Source organism: Xenopus laevis, chromosome 1S (genome assembly GCF_017654675.1).
Source record: "Xenopus laevis strain J_2021 chromosome 1S, Xenopus_laevis_v10.1, whole genome shotgun sequence".
In the NCBI taxonomy this organism is placed as follows: domain Eukaryota; kingdom Metazoa; phylum Chordata; class Amphibia; order Anura; family Pipidae; genus Xenopus; species Xenopus laevis.
This window is the reverse complement of record NC_054372.1, coordinates 97,651,861-97,678,172: the sequence shown is the minus strand read 5'-3', so window position 1 is coordinate 97,678,172 and position 26,312 is coordinate 97,651,861. Positions and strand designations below refer to the sequence as shown.

The 26,312-nt window shown below is 40.8% G+C and overlaps 1 protein-coding gene across 4 annotated transcripts in view; it reads right to left on the bottom strand.

Moving 5' to 3' along the window:
• Positions 1-23,897, bottom strand: part of LOC108706915 (tropomodulin-1) — a 29,544-nt gene extending 5,647 nt beyond the window's left edge. For 2 of the 4 annotated variants that reach the window (XM_041579961.1, XM_041579962.1), the window contains exons 1-8: positions 23,709-23,895; positions 9,605-9,763; positions 6,890-7,046; positions 4,014-4,133; positions 2,737-2,826; positions 1,545-1,675; positions 1,219-1,326; positions 473-616 (exon numbers count right to left, since the gene is read on the bottom strand). In XM_041579961.1, coding sequence (XP_041435895.1) covers positions 473-616; positions 1,219-1,326; positions 1,545-1,675; positions 2,737-2,826; positions 4,014-4,133; positions 6,890-7,046; positions 9,605-9,724 — 870 coding nt within the window. In that variant the 5' untranslated portion in view covers positions 9,725-9,763; positions 23,709-23,895. Of the gene's footprint in view, positions 1-472; positions 617-1,218; positions 1,327-1,544; positions 1,676-2,736; positions 2,827-4,013; positions 4,134-6,889; positions 7,047-9,604; positions 9,764-23,708 lie in introns of all 4 variants that reach the window. The other 2 variants (XM_018243719.2, XM_018243721.2) reach the window with 2 other exon arrangements.
• Between the last annotated feature and the right edge of the window lie 2,415 nt (positions 23,898-26,312).

The window sequence follows — 26,312 nt, the reverse complement described above, 5'->3', positions numbered from 1 at the left end:
CTAAGCACTAATGACATTTAAGAACTCTTTATTAGTATACAGGTATGGGATCCATTACCTGGAAACCCATTATCCAGAAAGCTCCAACCTATGGAAAGGACATCTCCCATAGAATCCATTATAATCAATCTAATAATAATAATTAGATCTAATAATAATCTGTAATAATAAAAACAGTACCTTTGTACTTGATCCAAACTAAGATATAATTAATCCTTATTGGAAACTAAACGGGCTTATTGGGTTTATTTAATATTCACATGATTTTCTTGTAGATCAAGATCCCTTATCTGGAAAACCCCAGGTCCCAAGCATTCTGGTAAGAATTCCCATACATGTATACTGTATCAATGTTATAAAACATTATCAATGGGTTTATCTATCTATCTAGACATATGACTATAATATACATTTTATGGATATATATCTATATAAAGAAAGTCAGACACATTAATGTGTGAACTTGCTGTACCTGATTGTCTATTTTTAGCTCTACCAGTGATGTATTGTACTGGAGCGATTCAATAATAGACAATATTCCTGTTCCACTGATGAAATTGGACTCCACATTTAAGCTCTTCAGAGTACTGTTGACCTTCAGCATGTCTGCCAAAGCCTGGAACAAAGTATATGCCTTGAATCAGAATGCATTTCCCAGCTTAAATTACTGCACACTACTACAGCACACCACAAAGAATTCATTAAAGACCAATTTAAGGGTATTTCTTGCAAATTAACAAGAATACTAATCACCTTCAGAGATACCCTGAGACAAAAGTTCAGTATGTTGTAAAAAATTACCTTTCATAGATAAGTATGGCAATAACTTCAGTGTTTCCAAATGTTCCCTATGTTGAGGCCACTTTTCTATGACATAGAGGATGATGCCATTTTTTCAGTTTATCCTGCTCCATCCAATGGACTACTAACTGCAGTTTGATATTCATGCACATTTTTAAATAATGTTTAAGGCTATATACCCCTGGACTGGATGCACCTGCTACATGCATGATGCACTATAATATACCACTTCCAATACATCAGGTATGTAGTGTGTGTTTTGAAGGAGAGAGAGCTACACATGGTGCACACTGTCAATTTACACCTTATATATGTGTATCCCTAGGGCTCAAGGTGATTTAATCACCTGCTCAGCAAGGTGTGCATAAAGTACATCAATATTTTAAGTCAACATGTTTGCTATACTGTGATACTTACATAAGCAACTGGGTCATTGCTTCTAGTCCCAACTATACTCATTTTCTGTACATGGGTGTTGGTTTTCATGGCTTCAGCGTAATCCTTTAATGTAAGTATTGGGATATTCTGAGAATGTAATACAGAAACAGAGGGTATAAGTAACAAAGAACAGAGACTTCTTGTATCAACTTTGACAAGGCTGAAACACATTTGTGTTTTCTTGGGTAAATTGTAAATGTATTATTAATGTTAAAATATCAGTGTCGTTATTTCTTACAAACGTATTGTCACTAAAAACAACACTTCTAGCACAATATATCAAATTCTATCTATCAGAGTCGTACCCTGATATTGTTGAGATTGACATCTACAAGATCTGGGTCATTGTTCTTTATTTGTTCCAAGGTATCGTCCACATCTGTTGAATTAGGCTCTTCATCTGGAACTGGTTTGTACTGTGTTGGTTTGATCACACCTATAAAAATGGGGAAAAAGAAGGGTTAAAAGCATTGTTACTTAACCTTAGGTCCCCAAATGTTATTAAGCTACAAAACAGCGATACATTTCTAGAACCAAGTAAAATATCCAGTCATCCGTTTATTGTGTAATGTACAATATAATTCGGATCCACCAATCCTTCATCAGGTGCAAGGTCAAATAATCACCTGATGAGGGATTGGTGGATCCGAAACATGTTGTACATTACACAATAAACAGATGAGTTTAAGATTTAATAATCATCTGATGAAGGGATGTGGATCTGAAACATGTTGTGCATTACACAATAAATGGATGACTGGATAATTTACTATGTTCTACAGAGTGACATTTGTTGCTGATAGTGATGGGCGAATTTATTCGCCAGGCGCGAATTCGTGGCGAATTTGCGCGATTCGCCGCCAGCGAATAAATTCACAAAACGCCCGCGAAAATTCGCGAAACGGAATTCCGTTTCGCAAATTTTTCGCCGTTTCGCGAATTTCGCGCGAAATTCACAAATTTTTCAGCGAAGCGAAACGGCGCAAATTCGCCTATCACTAGTTGCTGATTTATATGGATTATATGGCATAACCGTGCCTCTACTTAATTTCAAGAACCTATATATGCAACAAATAAGGGACTGTAGGAGCACTTAGCGGTCTGCAACCTGGCTTCAGCGTGCTAAATGTCCACCGTTATCCCACGCAGCAATTCCATGTCCAACATTGTGCAAAAACGGAGCACAATAAAAACTTCACAATTTATTAAATATTAATTAAAATTCACAGCAGCATGTCTCCCATATGGGCTGCCCGCCTGAGCATTTCGTGACTCTCTGCCACTTCATCAGAAGCTTTGAATTTTAATGAATATTTAATAAATTGTGAACTTTTTATTTTTTAACATTGGCTTCCGTGGTTTAATCTGAAAAATAAAAAGCTCAAGAATATTTAGGACTCTTGAAGGAATTTTTGCCCCTCTGAGGCATATTAACTGGCCATATACGCACATATATTTGAGTTTAAGCACTTTTTGAGATAAGTAAACTAGACTTACTGTTTAAACCTTCTTTATTGACAATATTGCTGCTTGCAAGAGCTTCATAGTACTGCTGGTTACTCATGAGTGTGTGCATTCCAAGAATAGCTGATAAAACAGAATTTTGATATCATTATAATTACAAACATAGTTTTCGCCACCATTGATTTCCAGATATTATTTGAATAATTATGTAGTTCAGAATTTCCCAGTCTAAACTTTTAGTTATGTTCTAATAAATGTGGCTCGTTTACTAGCACTGGGCTAATTGGCCCCACCACAGTAACTCATGGCAAGCAGTTAAAGGCTTTCTTTCATTTTGACCTACCTGCTTAAGGCCAGTAGACTGGTTTTTCTTCTAGTCACTGTATCAGGCAAAAAATCTTGATGGAAGATTTATTAAAAATTATTAAAAAGTTTATTAAAAAGTTGGATTGCATAAAAACGGGCCATAGCTTGATCTATATTACTGTTTAACAATATCTTTATTTATCAGTAGAGAAGAGCAGAGTTTTTGCCCAGTACAGTTTTGTGGAGAAGGTATTGCCAGTGGCTACATTTTTCATGAATCCTTGCTAGAATTTTGCCATGTAGTTTTTTTCACTGGAAACCAAATAGAAGTCTGACCCCTCTAGCTATCTAAGGATCCATTCTAATGGCATATATGGAGGACACTGGCAACATAGGAGCTTTATTTTGAAACATAGTGGAAGGGGCTTCTCTAACAAGGTAGGGCAATGAACATGCAAAGCAAAGAACACATATGTATTTTCACATTGCATTTTGGCTCCAATTATATTTATCAATGCAGATACCCGAGTCGATGTGTCAGAATGTGTTTGCAAGTGCTCTGACCAATTGTCCTCATTCATTTTCAGTGGCTGCCAGTACCCAGTGATTTAAATTGCATGCTGGGATAAATGATTCTAAAATGACTATTATTATTCACACTGGAACCAACTGTACCGGCACACTAAGCCTATTTGAAACACAAGGATTACTCCTATATTTCATTAGATAAATTGAATCATACATTGTTCTGGAGGCCTTTCCTTAGGCCTTGACAAAGGGGCACAACCCTAAAATGTTGCATGCTGGTAATGTCGAAAGACCTTTTATAATAAAAGTGAGTCCTCCCAGCTTGGTGAATTATCTTAAAAGCTTTTTAGAATGGTCTTGAAAAGTAGGGTAATAGATGAATGTATATGCCTCTTTTAAAACAAATGTCTAAACATCTCTGGAATCTGCTGTGCTTTTTCTCATATTTTGTGTTTTCAACATAATTTGCCACTGACCTGCAATGTCACATAGTTCAGCATCTGAGGCATTGGCCAAAGCTTCTTCAAGTTCTGGTTCCAAAGTCACATTTTCTAATATCGGATCAACTACAGTCTTCTTGGGAATCCATGGCTTTCCTATTAGGAATATAAATGCTTTTAGATTCAGAAAAAGGTTTTAGAGGTAAAATTATCAGACTAACTTGCAATAGTCTAATAAATTAATGTTTCATTTAGGGGACTGGTTTATAAATAGTTTGAGGCATTCTTGACATTTTTTCCATATTTTCCAAGTGAGAAAACAAATGTTTTGTGCAATTTACTATTATTTACAAATACTTTGTCAGCTAGAAAACAAGTAGAAGTATTTTGAGCAAGAGTTTCTATAGATGCCTATTATAATTTAATTCCTTCAGAGACATATTCAGCAACTCTTTGAATTGTGATTTGGATAGAATAGCGGAAAAAAGGGGTGTTGCAATTTGGCAATGCATTATGAAAGGTTTATGGTATGTCAGCGGGCAAACATTTTAGGCAAAAAAAGTAATGGTAAAATATTCTTTAATACATATTAGGAAAACATTTTTAGTATAAAAAAATTTCATAAATGGTTCTTAGAAACCATCTATACAGTCATATGAAAAAGTTTGGGAACCCCTCTCAGCCTGCAAAATAATTTACTCCACTTACAACAAAAAAGATAAGTGGTATGTCTTTCATTTCCCAGGAACATCTGAGCACTGGGTGTTTTCTAATAGTGAAGCAGTATTCATTTGTATCATTTGTATGAAATTAAATCAAATGTGAAAAACTGGCTGTGCAAAAATTTGGGTACTCTTATTTTGCTAATGTGAATGCATGTAACTGCTCAATACTGATTACTGGCAACACCAAATTGGTTGGATTAGCTCGTTAAGCCTTGAACTAAATTAAAATGGGTTCCCAAACTTTTTCATATGACTGTAAATCAGGCCCTTATTGTAATGCACTAATATGATTATTTTAGGAACTGCCCATAGACTTCTTTTGCAGTGATCCCAACTGAAAATTGGCCATACACCGGCAGATAAAGCTGATGATATCAGCCCTTTAGACCAATTCGGCAATTTATCTGCCCATGTATGGGGGCCTCCGACGGGTCTTCCCAATCGATATCTAGCCACAATATCGATCGGGAAGGTTTAATTTTTCCGCTGACCAACCTGTCGGAACCCATTGTTCCTCATTGTAATCCAATCGTTCGGCCCTAAAGCCGATGTCGCCAGATGAGTGGATCTCTTCATGTATGGCCAGCTTATTTTCTCTCATGCAATCTTTTTGTGCAATCCACTGAATTAAATCTGAAAGTCTGCAGTTCAATAGCATCTGAGTTGTTTCATTTGTGGTAATATACAGAACCAAAATTAGAAAAAAGTTGTTTCTATCCAAATATTTATGGACGTAACTGTATTCTTGTGGCCTTTTCAGATCATAGCTGCTTATTCTTTTGGCCTTTTCAAATCATAGTTGCTTTTGCTATTGGTCACATTGGTTGTAATGAGCAAATACGCCGCTTCATTTCCCCTCTCACTACAACACATACAACATGAAAGCACATTACCCTTGTATCACTTGAAAAAGATTTCTGGTTTTTACAAGATGCTGAAGGATAAGATGTTTCTGCTCACTGTAAAAGCTATGTTTTACAAGCAACATTTAAATAATAGATGAGCTGATTTATCATTCAAGGACTGTGGGGTTTTCCAGACTAAAATAGAATACAGTCCATACACACAGTGGATAAAGCAAGAATGTGACACAGGAGCTATTTATGGCATGTCCCTAAGGAAGATTCAGAAAAGCTTGAGTGATAGCCAGACAAGGGAACAAAGGAGCAGCCCTGTTCTTCTAAAATAGCAGCCAATAACCAAATATAACAAACACTCATGAAGAATGAATTTAGCAGGCACTCAGCAAGACAAAATTCAGCCTCCACCGTCTTATATGATTTATTAGCCTTCCATAAATAAAGCAGCTGTTTACCTTTCACTGCTCACCACCCAATACCCATAAAAGCTGGTTTGCGTGACTTACAAAAGTTTTCTTTTAGCTCTTTAACTTGTATGCTTGGGAACCTTTGACATACTTATATTTTCACCCCCTTCTAATTTAAGTGCAATTATACATAGGTTTGCCAACAGGCCAGTAGTGTGTTGGCTTGGCTTGTAGAAATGATGCTTGATGCCAAAGTGATAAATATGGAAGAAAACTAAAAAAGCTAGGAGGACAATATACAGGAGTCCAAAGCCACGTGTGGCAATTAAATATTTGCAAAATCATAATCATGTCAAGTGTTCCACAAGTGCTTAAATAATTTGCATAAGGAAGGCAGAAGACATACTCATGGTTTACAAACACATTAAGAAAGTCTCCAAATATGATTGTCATTGGCCTTTCCTTTAATAATGTAGTCAGGCAAGTAAGTGTCAGATCACTTGCATAATTTTATCAAGCCCTTGCTTGTACCTGGGTAATGGCACAATGCTTTTTAATTGACTTATGGTCAGCAATGGTATAGTCTGTCTATGCTGTAACATAGAATAGCTCTCTCTATAGTAGTGGGGCTTCCTAATGTATTAAAACTGATGTTACAGGGAAGGGGAATACCATGAGCCTAAGTACTCCTCCCCACCCCCAGCAACTGTGTACCATTTTCAAAACAAGGCCCCTGCAATAATATTAAAATACTCATGCCACCTAAAAGCTGCTGACATCCTTATTTTAAAAAACAATTGTGGGGGAAAAAAAATCACAGTAAAACATGAACACAAGAATGAATAACTATTTAACTAACACCACTTGCAGTGACTGCCAGTAGCTTACATGGCAGCTTTCTAAGAAAGATAAAAAAACACCTCTTTTTTCTCCTGTGAATGGTACCAAGTCTTCTCTGTCCTTAATTTCCTTGGCTTCTTTCTCTAAATGACCCAAGAGGGCATCTCTTTGAAAAGGCCCTGTTGCCGTTTTTTTGGTCTGATCTCTTTGCCGTAGTCCTGCAGGTAAAAGCAGATTCTAAAAAGGAAAAACAAGATAATCACATTTCTTTAATTAGTGTACATTCTGGGAGGGGAGGTTTCTTGTATTGGGGGGCTGTACAGACCTGGGTGCATGGCTGTTTTCACTGAGGCCAGAAGCCTCTGCAGCAAAGTAATTTTCCAAGGATGTTTGCAGAGAGTTGTCTCTGCTTTTCATTTTTTCTACATCATGCATCATGTATTGGCAGAATATTTTAATTTACAGGCCGAGTATGAATTTACAAATGGATAAGCAGACCATAAGCATCCATAGCATGCACACAAGGGTTGTTTACAATCGGGGAAGAATGCAGAGTGCTAAGGACCTCTTTGAGCTCATTAAGCACTTCTTTCACTGGTCTGACTGTGGCTGGTCAAATGTTACTGATGGCTCTCAACAAAACTATAGAATAAAAACCATTCTGAGACCAATAGAGCACTGGACTGAGCCTTGGGAAAAAGGCAGGAGGAGAGAAGTCAATGCACTCCTTCCACAGCATTCAAGGAGCCAATATTGGAGCAAAAATGCTAAATTATGCATTTTGCACTCAACTAAGTCAGGGAAGGTTCTCCTTCTCACCAGCAGGGGGCTGCAGGGAATTTGCGGAACTGAAGAAGTATGGACTTTAGTGAGTTCTATGTAAATGCCAGATTGTCAGGCTTGTGTTGGACAGTTCTGAACTCCATTGAGCATATAAATGAAGTTGTCATATAGCTGCACAAACCCACTAAGGGGCTTTGAGTTGTGTGTAGGTAAGTGTGGAGAAAATTTCTCCTGCAGTATTATCAAATGGGCATGCTCTATGTTAAGTTGAAGTCCTGCTTCCTAGAGGCACCCATGAGTGCCTAGGGCATGCTTTAGTCTGGGCCAAAACTGTGTCATACAAAATAAATAATGTCTAATTTATATGGATAGTATAATATCAGAAGAGAAATGTGTACTGATTTATTCAGATATAAAATCAGCTAGGTTTATGCAGTTTAATATGACACCAGCAGATGCATCTTTACCACATTTACAATATTTAAAGAAGGCAGAAAGAACTGCCAGGAAACAAGTTGTAAAGTAACATATACAACCTTATGCAAGGAAATAAACAAGTCATGTCAAGACATAGGCTACAGAGAACCTTGTATATGGTATGAATATGAACTCATGGGGCTATGTCAAGTTCAAGTTTGGAATAAGAACTAAATCCTATTATATATTGTTCACATTGCATTCAAAATATGGTTTCATTGCTGTTATCGTTAGTTTAGTAGAATGTTGCTTCAGAATTATAAAGGTTCCATACTCTATCCAGTTAATAAAGGGAAACATTCCCATGGTTTCTACTTGTCTTGCCTTTTTCCCACCTGCATCATCCCCACTGCCTAAAAGTCAATTATTCCTAAACACCTGCTGCTTCACCTTCTAGAAGCAACTAGAAACATGGACTATGTTTACACTCCTGGCACAGTACACATGTTCCTGTTTGGTGTTCACAAATGTAATGTAAATGTAAATGTTGGAATATAAGTGCATGACAGCCCATCCCCAAGGTACCCCCATGCAGGTCTGCATTTTGGTAGCAGATACAGCTGACTTTTCAGCAGTGGGCTGTTGTAATGGAGGAGGGAGCAGTGGGGGCTGTGTAGGGTGCTAGCAGTAAAAAACCTGGGTTTCTTTATTTACAACACTGAAACAATGTACATGTATACAAAATTACCAATTATGCCATGTATTTGAAATTCAAAATGTATTTTAAAAGCTCAGATATGCCAATCTACAAGGTATTATTCACAACCAAATAAAGTCAAATTATTGGAATAAACAGCTTCAAAGCAGTATTTTCAAACTGCATGTGTTTTATTAGCAGTGCAACACACTACATGTTTCGGGTGAAACCCTTTTTCAAGTGTATTAGGAAGTGCAATTAAACATGAGGTTAAATACCCTCCTTCCCTCCAGGAACCTCCCCCAACCAAATCAAGATTCAACAAGCTCCACAGTTTGGAACAATAAATATTGAATAAATATTAATAAATATGAATCTAAAAGTCCAAATAAACAAATCCAAAGTGTCCTGGTGTCATTCCAAGGTGTACGTGAAATCCACAAGTCCAGTGTATAGTATAAAAATTCATAACCAGGAAATTGCAATTCTCAGCCTATCCCTGGTAAAAATGCGGAAAAATTCAAAAGTACTGCAAACAAATGCCTACTTAAGGGTCACAAGAAGCATGTATATATTATTATTTAACAAGTTTAGAAAACTGAACCAGCATGTATTCAACCAGCAAATTTAAATAAGCTTGTATGAATATATCTTAATAAGTAAATAACTCCTGTATCAGTACTTTACACTGATTAGTACAAAACACAAAAAGCCAAAACACAAAAAGCATATTTTAAATGGCTTCAATGCCATAAGGAAACATCCTTATGTAATAAGGTATTGGAACTATTATCTGCCATTTGCAGTGTAATAGCCTAAGCTAAATTAAAAGGAATAAACTACATTCAAATGCAAGTTTAAATAGAGCATATTTGCATTGTACCAAGATGATACTTACATCAGGATCCAGTTCTTCCAATTCCCCTTCCAAAGCTGTTAGCTCTTCCTCAGTAAGTTTGTTCAAGATTGCATCCTCATCCAAGTCTCTGTATTTTTCTAAGTTTTTTCTTTGTGACATTTTCTAAGCTTTTAGTTGTTGAACCTTGATTGATTCCTGCTGCAGAAAAGTGTGTTCAATGATGGAAAAGTGGCCATTTAAAAGTTGATGGCAAGACCACCACAAATGTACATTACAATACAGCATACAGTAACTGCAGCAAATAATGGATACACTGTATAATGAGAAGGATGAAGAAGAAAATGAAAACAAGTTCTTATTTAAAGGAGAACTAAACCCTAAAAATGAATGTGGCTAAAAATGCCATATTTTACAAACTGAACTAATTGAACCAACCTAAGCCCATGGGCACATAGAGCTGTAGGCTCCACTGTTCCCATCCCTATTTTTGCAGACTGAGAGCAGTGGAGAGCTGAGCAACTTCTGCTTGTGTGTAGTCATACACAACAGATGTCGGCTCAAAGATGCCTCCTTTTGTGTATTTAGTCTGAGTTCCATTGTGTGCAGGTGGATCTAATTTAAATCAATTGAGGTGGGGCATGAAGAGGATCAGCTTCTCCGCAAAAAGCTGAGCAGTAGAGCCTATAGCTCTTTGTGCCCATGGCCTAAAGGTTCAGTATCTCTACAGTAGTAATGATCTAGGCCAGTGCTGTCCAACTTCTATGGTACAGAGGGCCGGAATTTTTCTAATCTACATGGTGGAGGGCCGGTTGCGGAAGCCAGTGTTAGCCACTCCCTGTTTTAAACCACACCGACTTTAAACCACACCCATGTTACCGCAAGACGATGTCCACATTAATAGCACACAAAAAAACCAAATGATTGGTGCTCACTGCAGTGATCAGGGCCGGAACTAGGGGTAGACGGCTGTCAACATTGAAGGGCACACTTTTTTCAAGCGTTTATTTAATAATTTGTTTCAGTAATCATGGTCACGCAGTTGGGTGGAATCAATCTCCTTCCCCCTCTTGCCAGCAGGTAATAGCTCCTTCTGTGCGGTGCACCGCGAAATGCGTACACGCGTCAATGACATCACTGATATGTTGGGTGACAGAGAGAGGCAGAGAGCTGGCGGCCTGCTTGGTGTGGCTCTCTCTCGCTGCTCTCAGCCTTGCACAGTTGCACTGAATTGAAGACATTATTTCTATTACTGTAAAGTGTGAAGCTTCCTGCTGGCACAGCCAGGTACAGATTTGGAGGCCATATGTTTGCTGTTGCTGCTGGGCTGGGCGCTGGCACAGGTAATCCATATGCCTCCTCCCGTGTTTAATACAGTACCCCAGCATATGATTAAAAACCTTAGGGGCCACTAACAATCATTTTCAAATGCTAACAAACCCCCAGAACAAATACAAAAGTATGACACACACAGGGAGCATAGGGAAGGCAGAACAGAGCAGGAGACAGGAATCAGTCTAAGATGTACTACAGACAGTGCTGGTGCCCCATTAGCATTTTGTATAAAGTATGAGCAGGTGAACAATGTGGGCAGTTTCAGTCTGGGTCTCAGGTGTGAACAGTACAGAGTTTAAGGGGTGTGAACAATAGAGGTGTCACAAGTGTGAACAATGCAGGGGGATCACAGGTGTGAACAATACAGGGGATTAGTCTGAATTTGAGGTTTAAACAATGCAGGGGCCCGCGGGCCGCCAGTTGGACAGCCTTGATCTAGGCTGTCAAAGTTGTTGCAGGAGTGACAACCTGGATTTTGTTAGGAGTGTCTGTGAAAGGCACACACTCAGTGTAATTTGAGCAGCTGTTGAGTAGCTAAACTTTGGGGTCGTCACAAATGATCAAGTAGAAAATAAGGTTTGCCTGTCATATAAGATGATGCTATGGGTCTAATTATTAAACTCTAATGCTAATTTTTCTGGATTTTGAGCTACCATCTACCAATAATTTGAATTATGTACTAATCAACCTAATATAGTAACATTTTATTTATATATAAATATATATATATATATATATATATATATTTTTTTTTTTTTTTTCATCCAGTTATTGTGCATTGACCCCTACAAGCTCAGTAATTGACCGCAGCACAGTGCGGTGAATCAGAAGAAAAGAAGATGGAGAGTTACAGGGGCTTATTTGGAGACACAGATCTTTACTGCTAAAGGGTTGTGGTTGCCTGGGGTTGATACAGAAGCCCAAAACATAATGTACAACATTTCTGCCCTGCTTCTGTAGTTAAGCTCTAGCCAAATTCTATTCTTTGTCATCAGCGAATGCTCAGGTTATAGTAAAACTATGTGCATGCTATGTGTTCACCATGAAATACTATTATTTCCCATTTATGAAGTTTAAAAAGATATGTAATTGATGGCTGTGCACATGCCTCCATCAGTATTCTTGGACAAGTTATAGAGCACCTTCCATGCTCCAAAATTCTAAATCCTCTTTGAGGCTTTACTGTCACTCAGTGATACCTCTCCTGGGAACTGACACAAATATTGTATAATAATATGCTAGTATAGTATAATAATATATTATATTTTCCAATCCAACAAAGTGGTGTTTGCAGAAAAAAATAAATGTCCTTAGGTGTTTCAGCAATAAAAATATTTTTGTGACCTCTTCACCTTTGTGCTAACCTGGGTGCACAAACTGTAAACCCCCTGATAGTTATGCTGCTAGGTTTACCTATGTTGCAGTTAAAGTACATGGGGCTACTAATAAATTATAAATGCAAGCAGTAAACTAAGCTTATATTAACTCCAGGAACCTTTCCATCACAAGTAGAGGATTAAGAATATGGGTCTGGTCAATATCCAAGTTTCCCAAAAATATTCACACACAGTTTGCAGAGATGTCATCAGATCTTCTCATCTCCATATCCTCATAAAAGATAATGATAAGTTTGCTACAACAATTATGGCTCTCAATCACTTTTTATAAAGGGGTAAAATATTAAGGAAAAACATGGACAGGGTTCATTAAGTACAGCATTTCCTAAAAAGTTTACTTGTCCAAATCTGCTACATGACCTGCATTACTTCCAACTTGACCCACTATCTGATGCTCTTCCTGAAACACGAAAGCCATGTCATCATAAAAATTAAAGTAATATCATGGTAATTATGTGACCTGTCACCAGGGGTGCTTCGCCAATGAGGCAAGTTGAGGCTGTCACCTCAGGCGGCAGCGCCCCACTAGGTACCAGGGGCAGCAAAAATGCTGCTCCTGGTACTTTAAGAGCAAATGTTTGGGGGAGGGGGGGCAGCACCAACTCAGGCGGCAGAGGGGCCAGGATCGCCCCTGCCTGTCACCCTCATAAAATGAGCACATTTAATGTGGGATTGCTGATATTACCTAGCCACGGCAAATACCTCATAAACATATATCATTTTGCAGACTTATAGTAATAATTCCTCGGGAAAGTGGCAAGATAATTTATTTGGTATTTTGTATGCTTGTCAGCACAGTAGAAAACTGTGACATTAATATCATATACTGTATATACAAATTGGCTAAATACAGACAGTATATTTAGTCCTATATGAAAGGCAGCCTTGTTAAGTGAATAACTGGGTATTAAATAATCACTGATACCATATAAGCTGCTGTGTCACATGCTCTGTCTCTTCTCATAAATAATAAATTATAAGGTTAATTCCTGTATGACGCTTAAGCATCCATATTGTCTGTAAATGGTGTAAATGGTGTTTGAATGTTTGCAGCCGCTCAGCTATTATAGCTTATAGCAAATGTGTAGGAATCATAAACACAGAAATTATGGGTCATAAAAAGATATGTTCTAAAGGGAATATGAAGTTATACCAAAATGTGCACCTTAAACATCTACCCTCCATGTCTGATGTGCTTCAGCAACTCGATTTGTGAGATACATTCATAATAATAAGCTCCTTTTCTGGCCCAAAACATAGCAAAAAAGAGCAAAGAGTAGTCCTACAGTATATAACCAGTCCCAGATTTCTGAATTCCATGCTGCTATGTCAGACTGTACCCATACCCACTTTGTTCTGTAGTTCTGGTGAGTATTACTAGTGGTATTGATATACAACAAGAAGAATTGATTGTATTCCAACAAACATGTACAGTATTTATAGATTCTGGTGTGCAGAAAACCTACTATGCATATGCAAACAAATATTTCGTTGTCAGGGACTGCACTTTATTTTACAGACACTCATGGGGGTTGTACATTATTATAAAGAAATTGAAAAAGCCTGCTGCACCATGTGAAAAATGCTGTAAAAATGACTACAGGTATGAGACCTGTTATCCAGAATGCTTGGGACCTGGGGTTTTATGGATACAAGGTCTTTTTGCAATTTAGATCTTTTTATCTTAGGTAGAAGGTACTGTTTTATCATTATAGATAAAAATAGTAAAGAATTTGAATTATTTGATTACAATTAAGTCTATGGGAGATGACCTTCCCATATACCTAGCACAGTATAGCAGCTGAACTATGTCCCTGTTAATTCATAGAGATGTCGCGAACTGTTCGCCGGCGAACTTGTTCGCGCGAACATCGGGTGTTCGCGCTCGCCGGAAGTTCGCGAACGTCGCGCGACGTTCGCCATTTTGGGTTCGCCATTGTTGGCGCTTTTTTTTGCCCTCTCACCCCAGACCAGCAGGTACATGGCAGCCAATCAGGAAGCTCTCCCCTGGACCACTCCCCTTCCCTATAAAAACCGAAGCCCTGCAGCGTTTTTTCACTCTGCCTGTGTGTGCTGAAGAGATAGTGTAGGGAGAGAGCTGCTGCCTGTTAGTGATTTCAGGGACAGTTGAAAGTTTGCTGGCTAGTAATCGTTTTGATACTGCTCTGTTATTGGAGGGACAGAAGTCTGCAGGGGTTTGAGGGACATTTAAGCTTAGGTAGCTTTGCTGGCTAGTAATCTACCTTCTACTGCAGTGCTCTGTATGTAGCTGCAGTGGGCAGCTGTCCTGCTTCTGATCTCATCTGCTGACTGCTGCAATAACAGTAGTCCTTGTAAGGACTGCTTTTATTTATTTTTTTGTTGTTTTACTACTACTACTACTACTACTACTACTACTACTACTATAAGAGCCCAGTGCTATTAGTCTAGCAGTGTTGGGGAGTGGGACTGGTGTGCTAATCTGCTGCTCCTAGTAGTTCAGCAGCACCAACTTTAATTTTTTTTTTTAATATTGATTTTTTTTTTATTTTACTTTTTTTTATTTTACTACCGCTGTAGTAGTGTATAAGTTGACCTTTTAGGCATTATTTGCCCTGTAGGCATTATTTGCACACTGTTTTCTTCAACCCGCCATCGAGCTGTGTGACCTTGTTCACATTCTGTCTAAATATCCATAATATTACCGTCTCCAGAAAAAACACCGGAGTCACTTTTTTCAAGCAGCCATAATATATTTTACGTAATCCGTATCCACCGCTGTAGTAGTGTATACGTTGGCCTTGTAGGCATTATTTGCACACTGTTTTCTTCAACCCGCCATCGAGCTGTGTGACCTTGTTCCCATTCTGTCTAAATATCCATAATATTACCGTCTCCAGAAAAAACACCGGAGTCACTTTTTTCAAGCAGCATTCATATATTTTACGTAATCCGTATCCACCGCTGTAGTAGTGTATACGTTGGCCTTGTAGGCATTATTTGCACACTGTTTTCTTCAACCCGCCATCGAGCTGTGTGACCTTGTTCACATTCTGTCTAAATATCCATAATATTACCGTCTCCAGAAAAAACACCGGAGTCACTTTTTTCAAGCAGCATTCATATATTTTACGTAATCCGTATCCACCGCTGTAGTAGTGTATACGTTGGCCTTGTAGGCATTATTTGCACACTGTTTTCTTCAACCCGCCATCGAGCTGTGTGACCTTGTTCCCATTCTGTCTAAATATCCATAATATTACCGTCTCCAGAAAAAACACCGGAGTCACTTTTTTCAAGCAGCATTCATATATTTTACGTAATCCGTATCCACCGCTGTAGTAGTGAATACGTTGGCCTTGTAGGCATTATTTGCACACTGTTTTCTTCAACCCGCCATCGAGCTGTGTGACCTTGTTCCCATTCTGTCTAAATATCCATAATATTACCGTCTCCAGAAAAAACACCGGAGTCACTTTTTTCAAGCAGCATTCATATATTTTACGTAATCCGTATCCACCGCTGTAGTAGTGTATACGTTGGCCTTGTAGGCATTATTTGCACACTGTTTTCTTCAACCCGCCATCGAGCTGTGTGACCTTGTTCACATTCTGTCTAAATATCCATAATATTACCGTCTCCAGAAAAAACACCGGAGTCACTTTTTTCAAGCAGCATTCATATATTTTACGTAATCAGTATCCACCGCTGTAGTAGTGTATACGTTGGCCTTGTAGGCATTATTTGCACACTGTTTTCTTCAACCCGCCATCGAGCTGTGTGACCTTGTTCCCATTCTGTCTAAATATCCATAATATTACCGTCTCCAGAAAAAACACCGGAGTCACTTTTTTCAAGCAGCATTCATATATTTTACGTAATCCGTATCCACCGCTGTAGTAGTGAATACGTTGGCCTTGTAGGCATTATTTGCACACTGTTTTCTTCAACCCGCCATCGAGCTGTGTGACCTTGTTCCCATTCTGTCTAAATATCCATAATATTACCGTCTCCAGAAAAAACACCGGAGTCACTTTTTTCAAGCAGCATTCATATATTTTACGTAATCCGTATCCACCGCTGTAGTAGTGAATACGTTGGCCTTGTAGGCATTATTTGCACACTGTTTTCTTCAACCCGCCATCGAGCTGTGTGACCTTGTTCACATTCTGTCTAAATATCCATAATATTACCGTCTCCAGAAAAAACACCGGAGTCACTTTTTTCAAGCAGCATTCATATATTTTACGTAATCCGTATCCACCGCTGTAGTAGTGTATACGTTGGCCTTGTAGGCATTATTTGCACACTGTTTTCTTCAACCCGCCATCGAGCTGTGTGACCTTGTTCACATTCTGTCTAAATATCCATAATATTACCGTCTCCAGAAAAAACACCGGAGTCACTTTTTTCAAGCAGCATTCATATATTTTACGTAATCCGTATCCACCGCTGTAGTAGTGTATACGTTGGCCTTGTAGGCATTATTTGCACACTGTTTTCTTCAACCCGCCATCGAGCTGTGTGACCTTGTTCACATTCTGTCTAAATATCCATAATATTACCGTCTCCAGAAAAAACACCGGAGTCACTTTTTTCAAGCAGCATTCATATATTTTACGTAATCCGTATCCACCGCTGTAGTAGTGTATACGTTGGCCTTGTAGGCATTATTTGCACACTGTTTTCTTCAACCCGCCATCGAGCTGTGTGACCTTGTTCACATTCTGTCTAAATATCCATAATATTACCGTCTCCAGAAAAAACACCGGAGTCACTTTTTTCAAGCAGCCATAATATATTTTACGTAATCCGTATCCACCGCTGTAGTAGTGTATACGTTGACCTTGTAGGCATTATTTGCACACTGTTTTCTTCAACCCGCCATCGAGCTGTGTGACCTTGTTCACATTTTGTCTAAATATTGATAATATTATCGTCTCTAGAAAAACCACTTGAGTTACTTTTTTTCAAGCAGCATTCATATATTTTACGTAATCCGTATCCACCGCTGTAGTAGTGTATACGTTGACTTTGTAGGCATTATTTGCACAGTGTTTTCTTCAACCCGCCATCTAGCTGTGTGTATTATCGTTTCCAGAAAAACCAACTGAGTTTTTGTTGTTGTTGTTGTTTTTTTAAAAATAATGCCAGGCAAAGGCAGGCCGCCACGCAGAGGCCGTGCTAGGGGCCGTGCTGCTATGCAATCCTGTGGCCCTAGCAAATTGCCCAGTTTTAAAAAGCCAATGACCCTGAACTCCCAAAATGCTGAAGAGGTAGTTGACTGGCTTACACAGCACACCCCATCCTCTACCGTTTCTAACTTTACCACAACATCCTCCTCATCCTCCACTGCTATGGCCACCCCACGTAACACTTCCTCCACCACCGGTGCCCCTTCTTCACTGGGGTCAGAGGAGTTATTTTCCCATGAGTTTCTTGAACTGAGTAATGCGCAACCATTATTGCCAGAAGAAGATGAAGGAGATGAGGACCTTACACCAGATTTAATTCTGGCAGAGAACACGATAGAGATGGACATAATGAGTGATGAGGAGGAGGTCCCCGCTGCTGCTTCCTTCTGTGATGTGTCAGAAGAAATTGATGCATCTGAGGAGAATGATGATGAGGAGATTGATGTTTTGTGGGTGCCTAGTAGAAGAGAGCAAGAGGAGGGTAGTTCAGATGGAGAGACGGAGAGTCAGAGAGGCAGTAGGAGAATAAGACTTAGAAGAAGCAGGGAGGACAGCCCGCAGGGATCAGTAGGGCAACAACATGTATCGGCACCTGTGTTCAGCCGGCCAACGCACCCGCCATTGCCGCCAATACCGCCAACTCCGCCAACTTCTACTGTTACCGCCAGATCGCACACTTCCAAAAAGTCAGCAGTGTGGGATTTTTTTAATGTGTGTGCCTCTGACAAAAGCATTGTAATTTGCAATGAGTGCAGTCAGAAACTGAGCCTTGGTAAGCCCAACAGCCACATAGGTACAACTTCTATGCGAAGGCACATGAGCGGCAAGCACAAAGCACTTTGGGAGCAACACCTCAAAGGCAACAGGCAAACTAAAAGCCACACTCCTTCTGGTCCAGCATCTTACTGCTCTACCTCTGCTCTCCTTGACCCGTCTGAACCACCCTCCACTCCGCCTTCCCAGTTCCCATTCCCAGTCATCTGCCACCAGCCAAGTTTCTGTGAAGGCCATGTTTGAGCGTAAGAAGCCAATGTCTGACTGTCACCCCCTTGCCCGGCGTCTGACAGCTGGCTTGTCTGCACTCTTAGCCCGCCAGCTTTTACCATACCAGCTGGTGGACTCTGAGGCCTTCCGCAAATTTGTAGCAATTGGGACACCGCAGTGGAAGGTACCCAGCCGCAATTTTTTTTCTAAAAAGGGAATACCACACCTGTACCAACATGTGCAGAGCCAAGTTACCGCATCTCTGTCACTTAGTGTTGGGCCAAAGGTCCATATGACTACTGACGCATGGTCCTCCAAGCATGGTCAGGGCAGGTATGTCACCTACACTGCCCACTGGGTGAACTTGGTAATGGCTGGGAAGCAGGGAATGGGTAGCTCAACAACAACAGTGGAGTTGGTGTCACCGCCACGGATTGCACGCGGTTCTGCCACCACCTCTACTCCTCCATCGCTCTCTACCTCGTCTTCTTCTTCTTCTTACTCTGCTGCTGGGTCCTCCTTCTCCTCCTCCACACCTGTGCACCCCCAGCTCCCCCTAGGCTATTCGACGTGCCAGGTACGCCGTTGTCACGCTGTCTTGGGGATGACGTGCCTGGAAAGCAAAAACCATACCGGATCTGTACTCCTGTCATCTCTGCAGTCACAGGCCGATCGGTGGCTGACCCCACACCAACTGCAGATCGGAAAAGTGGTGTGTGACAATGGAAGCAATCTGTTGGCAGCGTTGAGACTAGGCAATTTAACACATGTGCCCTGCATGGCACATGTGTTAAATTTAATAGTCCAACGTTTTGTCTCCAAGTACCCAGGATTCCAGGACGTTCTCACCCAGTCCAGAAAGGTGTCGGCCCATTTCAGACGTTCCTACACAGCCATGGCACGCCTTGCTGACATTCAGCAGCGCTACAACATGCCAGTCAGGCGTTTGATTTCTGACAGCCAGACTCGCTGGAATTCAACGCTCCTTATGTTGGAACGTCTGCTGCAACAACAAAGGGCCGTCAACGAGTACCTTTTTGAACTGGGTGGTAGGACTGGATCTGCACAGCTGGGGATTTTTTTCCCCCGTTACTGGGTGCTTATGCGCGATGCCTGCAGGCTCATGCGACCTTTTGAAGAGGTGACAAATATGGTCAGTCGCACCGAAGGCACCATCAGCGACCTAATACCCTTCGCTTTCTTCCTGGAGCGTGCCGTGCGACGAGTGACAGATGAGGCTGTAGACCAGCGTGACGAGGAGCTGGAAGCGCACGATTTCTGGTCGGAATCACCAGAACGAACCCAGGCACCTGCTGCAACGCAGGGAGAGGTGCCAGAAGTGGAGTCAGAGGAGGAAGGTGGCTTTGTGGAGGAGGAGGAGGAGGACCAACAGGAGCAGGCTTCCCAGGGGGCTAGTGGTGACCTTTTGGGGACCCCTGGTCTTGTACGTGGCTGGGGGGAGGAGACCGTGGATGATGCAGTCCTTGATAATGAGGAAGCGGAGATGGATAGCTCTGCATCCAACCTTGTGAGAATGGGGTCTTTCATGCTGTCATGCCTGTTGAAGGACCCCCGTATCAAGAGGCTTAAGGAGAAGGACCTGTACTGGGTCGCAACGCTACTAGACCCTCGGTACAAGCATAAAGTGTCAGAAATGTTACCAACATACCACAAGTCCGAAAAGATGCGGCATTTACAAACCAGCCTGCAAAACATGTTGTACAATGCTTTTAAGGGTGATGTCACTTCAGGAACTCATCAACATTCCAGGGGCAGAGGTGCCAGTAATCCTGCCACGAGCACACCTGCAAGGACAAAGCCCTTTGGCCAGTCTGTAACGTCAGACATGCAAATGTTTTTCTGTCCAAGGCAGCGCCACAACCCTTCTGGATCCACCCTCAAAGAACGCCTCGACCGGCAGGTAGCGGACTACCTGGCATTAACTGCAGATATCGACACTCTGAGGAGCGATGAACCCCTGGACTACTGGGTGCGCAGGCTTGATCTGTGGCCAGAGCTGTCACAATTTGCCATGAACCTCTTGTCTTGCCCAGCCTCAAGTGTGCTCTCAGAAAGGACCTTCAGTGCAGCAGGAGGGATTGTAACTGAGAAGAGAACTCGCCTAGGTCACAAAAGTGTCGATTACCTGACCTTTATTAAAATGAATGAGGGGTGGATCTCGGAGGGTTACTGCACGCCGGAAGACTTGTTCTGACTTCTATGCAGCTGTCCTTCTCTTCAAGCCTCATGACTCCACACACAGCTGTCCTTTAGCGTCCTCCTCCTCCCTCCGCCACCGTTACAAACTAGGGTGCAAACCCTACTGGTTTAATTTTTTCTGGCCTCTGTGCTTCAGTGGCTGCAACCAAAAAAACTGGGCAAACAATGTCTACAAGGTCAACGTATGGCAAAAAATGACTATTTTCAGCATTTATATGGCATATTTTTTCTGGCAACTGTGCTTCAGTGGCTGCATCCAAAAAAATGCATATTTTCTGCATTTATATGGCATAATTTTTCTGGCCTCTGTGCTTCAGTGGCTGCAACCAAAAAAATGCATATTTTCTGCATTTATATGGCATAATTTTTCTGGCCTCTGTGCTTCAGTGGCTGCAACCAAAAAAATTTATATTTTCAGCATTTATATGGCATAATTTTTCTGGCAACTGTGCTTCAGTGGCTGCGACCAAAAAAATGACTATTTTCAGCATTTATATGGCATATTTTTTCTGGCCTCTGTGCTTCAGTGGCTGCGGCCAAAAAAACTGGGCAAACAATGCCTACAAGGTCAACGACGTTGACCTTGTAGGCATTGTTTGCCCAGTTTTTTTGGCCGCAGCCACTGAAGCACAGAGGCCAGAAAAAATATGCCATATAAATGCTGAAAATAGTCATTTTTTGCCATACGTTGACTCAACGTATATGGCAAAAAATGACTATTTTCAGCATTTATATGGCATATTTTTTCTGGCAACTGTGCTTCAGTGGCTGCGACCAAAAAAATGCATATTTTCTGCATTTATATGGCATAATTTTTCTGGCCTCTGTGCTTCAGTGGCTGCAACCAAAAAAATTTATATTTTCAGCATTTATATGGCATAATTTTTCTGTCAACTGTGCTTCAGTGGCTGCGACCAAAAAAATGCATGTTTTCTGCATTTATATGGCATAATTTTTCTGGCCTCTGTGCTTCAGTGGCTGCAACCAAAAAAGTTTATATTTTCAGCATTTATATGGCATAATTTTTCTGTCAACTGTGCTTCAGTGGCTGCGACCAAAAAAATGCATATTTTCTGCATTTATATGGCGTAATTTTTCTGGCCTCTGTGCTTCAGTGGCTGCAACCAAAAAAATTTATATTTTCAGCATTTATATGGCATAATTTTTCTGGCAACTGTGCTTCAGTGGCTGCGTCCAAAAAAACTGGGCAAACAATGTCTACAAGGTCAACGTATGGCGAAAAATGACTATTTTCAGCATTTATATGGCATATTTTTTCTGGCAACTGTGCTTCAGTGGCTGCGTCCAAAAAAACTGGGCAAACAATGCCTACAAGGTCAACGTATGGCAGTTGTTTAAAGAGAACAGTAGATTACTAGCCAGCAAAGCTACCTAAGCTAAAATGTCCCTCAAATCCCTGCAGACTTCTGTCCCTCCAATACAGAGCAGTATCAAGCAGATTACTAGCCAGCAAACTTACTATCATCTGTCCCTGAAATCACTAACAGCTCTCCCCCTACACTATCTCTTCCAAGCACACACAGGCAGATTTTTCAGATACATTTTTGCCCTTGATCCCCCTCTGGCATGCCACTGTCCAGGTCGTTGCACCCTTTAAACAACTTTAAAATCATTTTTCTGGCCAGAAATGTCTTTTCTAGATGTTAAAGTTCGCCTTCCCATTGAAGTCTATGGGGTTCGCGAACCGTTCGCGAACCGCTCGCGTTTTTGCGCAAGTTCGCGAATATGTTCGCGAACTTTTTTTCCGACGTTCGCTACATCCCTATTAATTCATTCCAATGAAGCTGCTTGTCATCTAACAAACTTGATTACCTTGCAGATTACATGCACATGCTCTGTCCAGTGTCACAAAAAAAAAGAAGCAAAGGGAACCACCATCAATGTGTCAATCCAAGTGACAACACTTCTCTATAAGGTTGCTGCTGCTTCTACACTGAATACTCGAGCTTTTGCTTAAAGATAACGTCACAGACAAAAAAGCAAAAGCAGGAGAAGGAAAACAGTAAATTGATTTGAGAGTCACAGATATATACGGAAGCAGTGGCATCCTTTCTTAGATCTCTATATGGTATTCTGTTTTAATCTAAGTGAGAGGTGCGGTAATTTCCATAATGCCAGTATAAAACACGTGGGACCTATATATCCTGGTGTGAAGCATGCACTATTTAACCCACTGGCATAAAAAGATGTTACTGTGCCCAATGGAAAATTAATTTTAGGGCCCCCAACATATCCAGTATACCATACCATATCAATATATGTCAAAATTGCTCATTAATTAGGGCCGGGGGGTGGCTGTGCCTCCTGGGCCCCCCTGCACCCACAGGGTCTGCTTCTTATGTATTTACTCACCTTATTTGACCATTTTTAAAAATAGAATACATTTTTTTTGTGCAGATTTCCCTATTTGTTAAATAAACCAAAAGACGGTGGCATAAATTTGCTAAGTTGGCCCCTTAGAAATGACTGCAGATAAAAGCATGAGAACTCTCTCTCTAGTGAGTGATCTTGTGTGAACAGCAGTGCAGATTTCCACTGATATTTTAGCCCCCCTGTATATTACCAGCAGCAGCTGTTTGCATCTCGCAAGCAACGGATGGGCCAAGGTCAAATCCACTTTGTGTCATGGAGAGATTTAATAACAGCTGAACAGCAGGAATAAAAAAGCCCATTATGCATCTTGAACTTTTACAGAACAGCCATTAGGACTCCTAAAATGAGTCTGATGGCAGTAGGCTAAAAGAAGACTTGGTGACACAACGAATGATTCAAAGCAGCATCCAGGATCTGAATCCCTAAGCTTCATATTCATTGAAACCAACAGAGATTGATTCAGGCTCCTGATCCTCTCTGAATCTATCTTATGCTATTTATAGAGGGGAAGCTGCGCTCAGTCCCCCTTGGTGACAACTGAATATTTTGACCAGATATGGTCCTGGCTCAGCAAGGATGCACTGGCAGCAGTTTTAGCAATGCAAGGTCTGTGGCATAATAAATAATGGAATTTGTACTTACGGATTGAATGCAGTACAGCTCTGCAGAGTACACAATAGGCAGAGAGCTAAGCAAGTTGTGTGGCCAGGATGAACTTGTCTGTGCAGAAAGACGGCTCCCTGTGCAGTTCAATGGAGAGCTCTCAGCAGTGGAACAATCGCCTGAACTTCTCGGCACACAAATGCTGCCACTCAGCTGACGTCACATTCTTGGCTCCTGCAATTACAATAGAGCTGCACTTCCCACATTGTTCCAGTTAAAGCTCTGTATCTGTCTATAGAGACGTGATATTTTGTCTAAGGCTTCAACCAGGCCTCACTTATTTCATTGGTCACCACAGAAATAACAGTTACAGCTGGTCTAAAATACAAACCTACTATATTCATGTTTACATTGCTTCCACCATGTTAAGCAATGTTTTATGTTTCAATAAGTGGATATTGGAAGCAGCTGCTACTGTGTTTGTGAGGCGCGCACAGCCCTCTCATCTCATACCATACCATATACCCAGGGCTGCCATCAGAAATGATGGGGCCCATACAACAAGATTTTCTGGGCCACTGCCCCCCCCCCACAGTAAAAAGGAACCACAGACATCACTAAAAACACACACATTATATAAAAGCCATAGGTGGTCAGTAGCCAATTATAAGGAAAAAAAAAAACATTAGCAGCCAGGGTCCCACATAAAAGTTTTTAAAAAATCATTGGTGACTAGGGCCCCCTATAAATTAAAAAAAAAAAAACATTGGTGACTAGGGCCCCCTATAAATTAAAAAAAAAAAAACATTGGTGCAAGGGCCCCCAATATAAGTTTTTAAAAAAACATTGGTGGCCTATATAGTATTCAAATAATAAATTGGTGGCCGTGGCAGGGGCGATTCTAGCCGTTATGCCTTCTTTTGCCGCCCCCGCCACTCACCTTTACAGCGCCGGAGAGGGCAGGTGCGGTCCATGTTGCTTAGTGCAGAGAGCGCAATTGCTAGGTTGAAAACCGGAAATTCGGCTCTTAGTTACCAGGAGCAGCATTTTTGCCGCCCCTGGCAACCAGGGGGGCGCTGCCATCTGAGGCGAGTAGCTCAACTCGCCTCATTGGTGGACCGCCCCTGGCCAGGGGTTTTATAAAATAAAAAAAAACACATAGGTGTTCGGTGGGACTTACCTTAGGCTTCTTTCTTGGCTTTGGGTGTTTTTGCGACTTCAGTTCTTTTTCGGCTTCGGCTCTGTTCGCGGCTTCGGGTCTTCGGTTCATCGGGTCTTCTGCGCTTTGGGTCTTCAGGTCTTCGGCTCGACGCAACTCCAGTGGTTCGGCGCTGTCAAGGGGGGCCCGGCTAATTCGAAAAGTACAGCACAGCTGGGCCCCCTTTAGGCCTGGTACAAATGTACCCCTGTGCCCCCCTGATGGCGGCCCTGCATGTACTATTAACAAAAAGACTGCCATCTTGAAAATATGATCATTTATATGAAAGTCTGTTTGTAAGACAGGCCATGCACTGCAACACAGCCATATTTTCTGTTAGGATGTCATCATCTGGAAGATCACACTACTGTTATCACTATATTGGCCTGGACAGGTATAAGTGGACACTACTTCAATTTTATAACTTGTGCAATCACATACCAAATTTCTTTGGTGATGTATGGGTAAAGCTGATGGGCAGAAATATAAAATGCTCAGCCCATGATTAGGAAGCTCTGCAAGTCACCCAGCAGCAGAAAACACATGCTAGCAGAAATATCAACCCAGATCCGGGTACAAGCCTGCCCCGGCACTGCCCCCTTGCAATGCTCCACTGCTTCAGACAGAAGACTTCAGGTGACAATTCTACACATTTAAGTGGAGCAGGTAAAGTAGGTTTTGAGTGCAAATTATTTACAGCAGGTGATTGACCTGTAATGGTAAAATTACACAGATCATCAGATTTTGTGGTTCAGATTTTATCTGATCTTGGCATGCAACTGTGCATAACACCACGGAACAGCACAGGATTTGTAGGATCCTATGAAATCTACAATCTTTATAAAGCATTGTTGTATATGTTATTGGTACTACCTTTAATAGGTAAGAATAAAACTGAATAAAAGCAAATAAGCAGGGCCATCTAGTGGCCAATATTTTCACTGGTCTACTGAGATATTTTGTTAGGCTTATATTTTCTTTTTTCATATTTTCTGAACGTTAGGCATACATTTTCCTTTTCATATTTTCTGAAAGTTCTTTGTTGTTTTATAGAAAAGTGGAAGTAGGTCTAAAATATACCTTAACAGTCAAATAAATATTCAGTGGCCTAGCTGCATGAAAATAAGAAAGCTTTGAATGCTGTGTCCAGCCTGTAGTTCTCCAGGTTTACTGAATTAAAAACTAACTTAAAATACATACAAACTGCAAGTGAGCACATACTGCACAAATAGAGGGTGCCATTACAATACCACATGCAATTATTTACAAAAAGTAGTAGCTCTTTGGTGTATGTGATGATGCATCAAGTTCAATACATAGCATGCTCATGGTCAAGGGGAACCTTTATTTAAAGCCTGCTTTACACAGAATAACATTGTTACAGACAGTTGCAGACAGTTTAGAAATCCTAGTGGCTCGCTGCAGTTCTATGGGGTGCCGTTTGT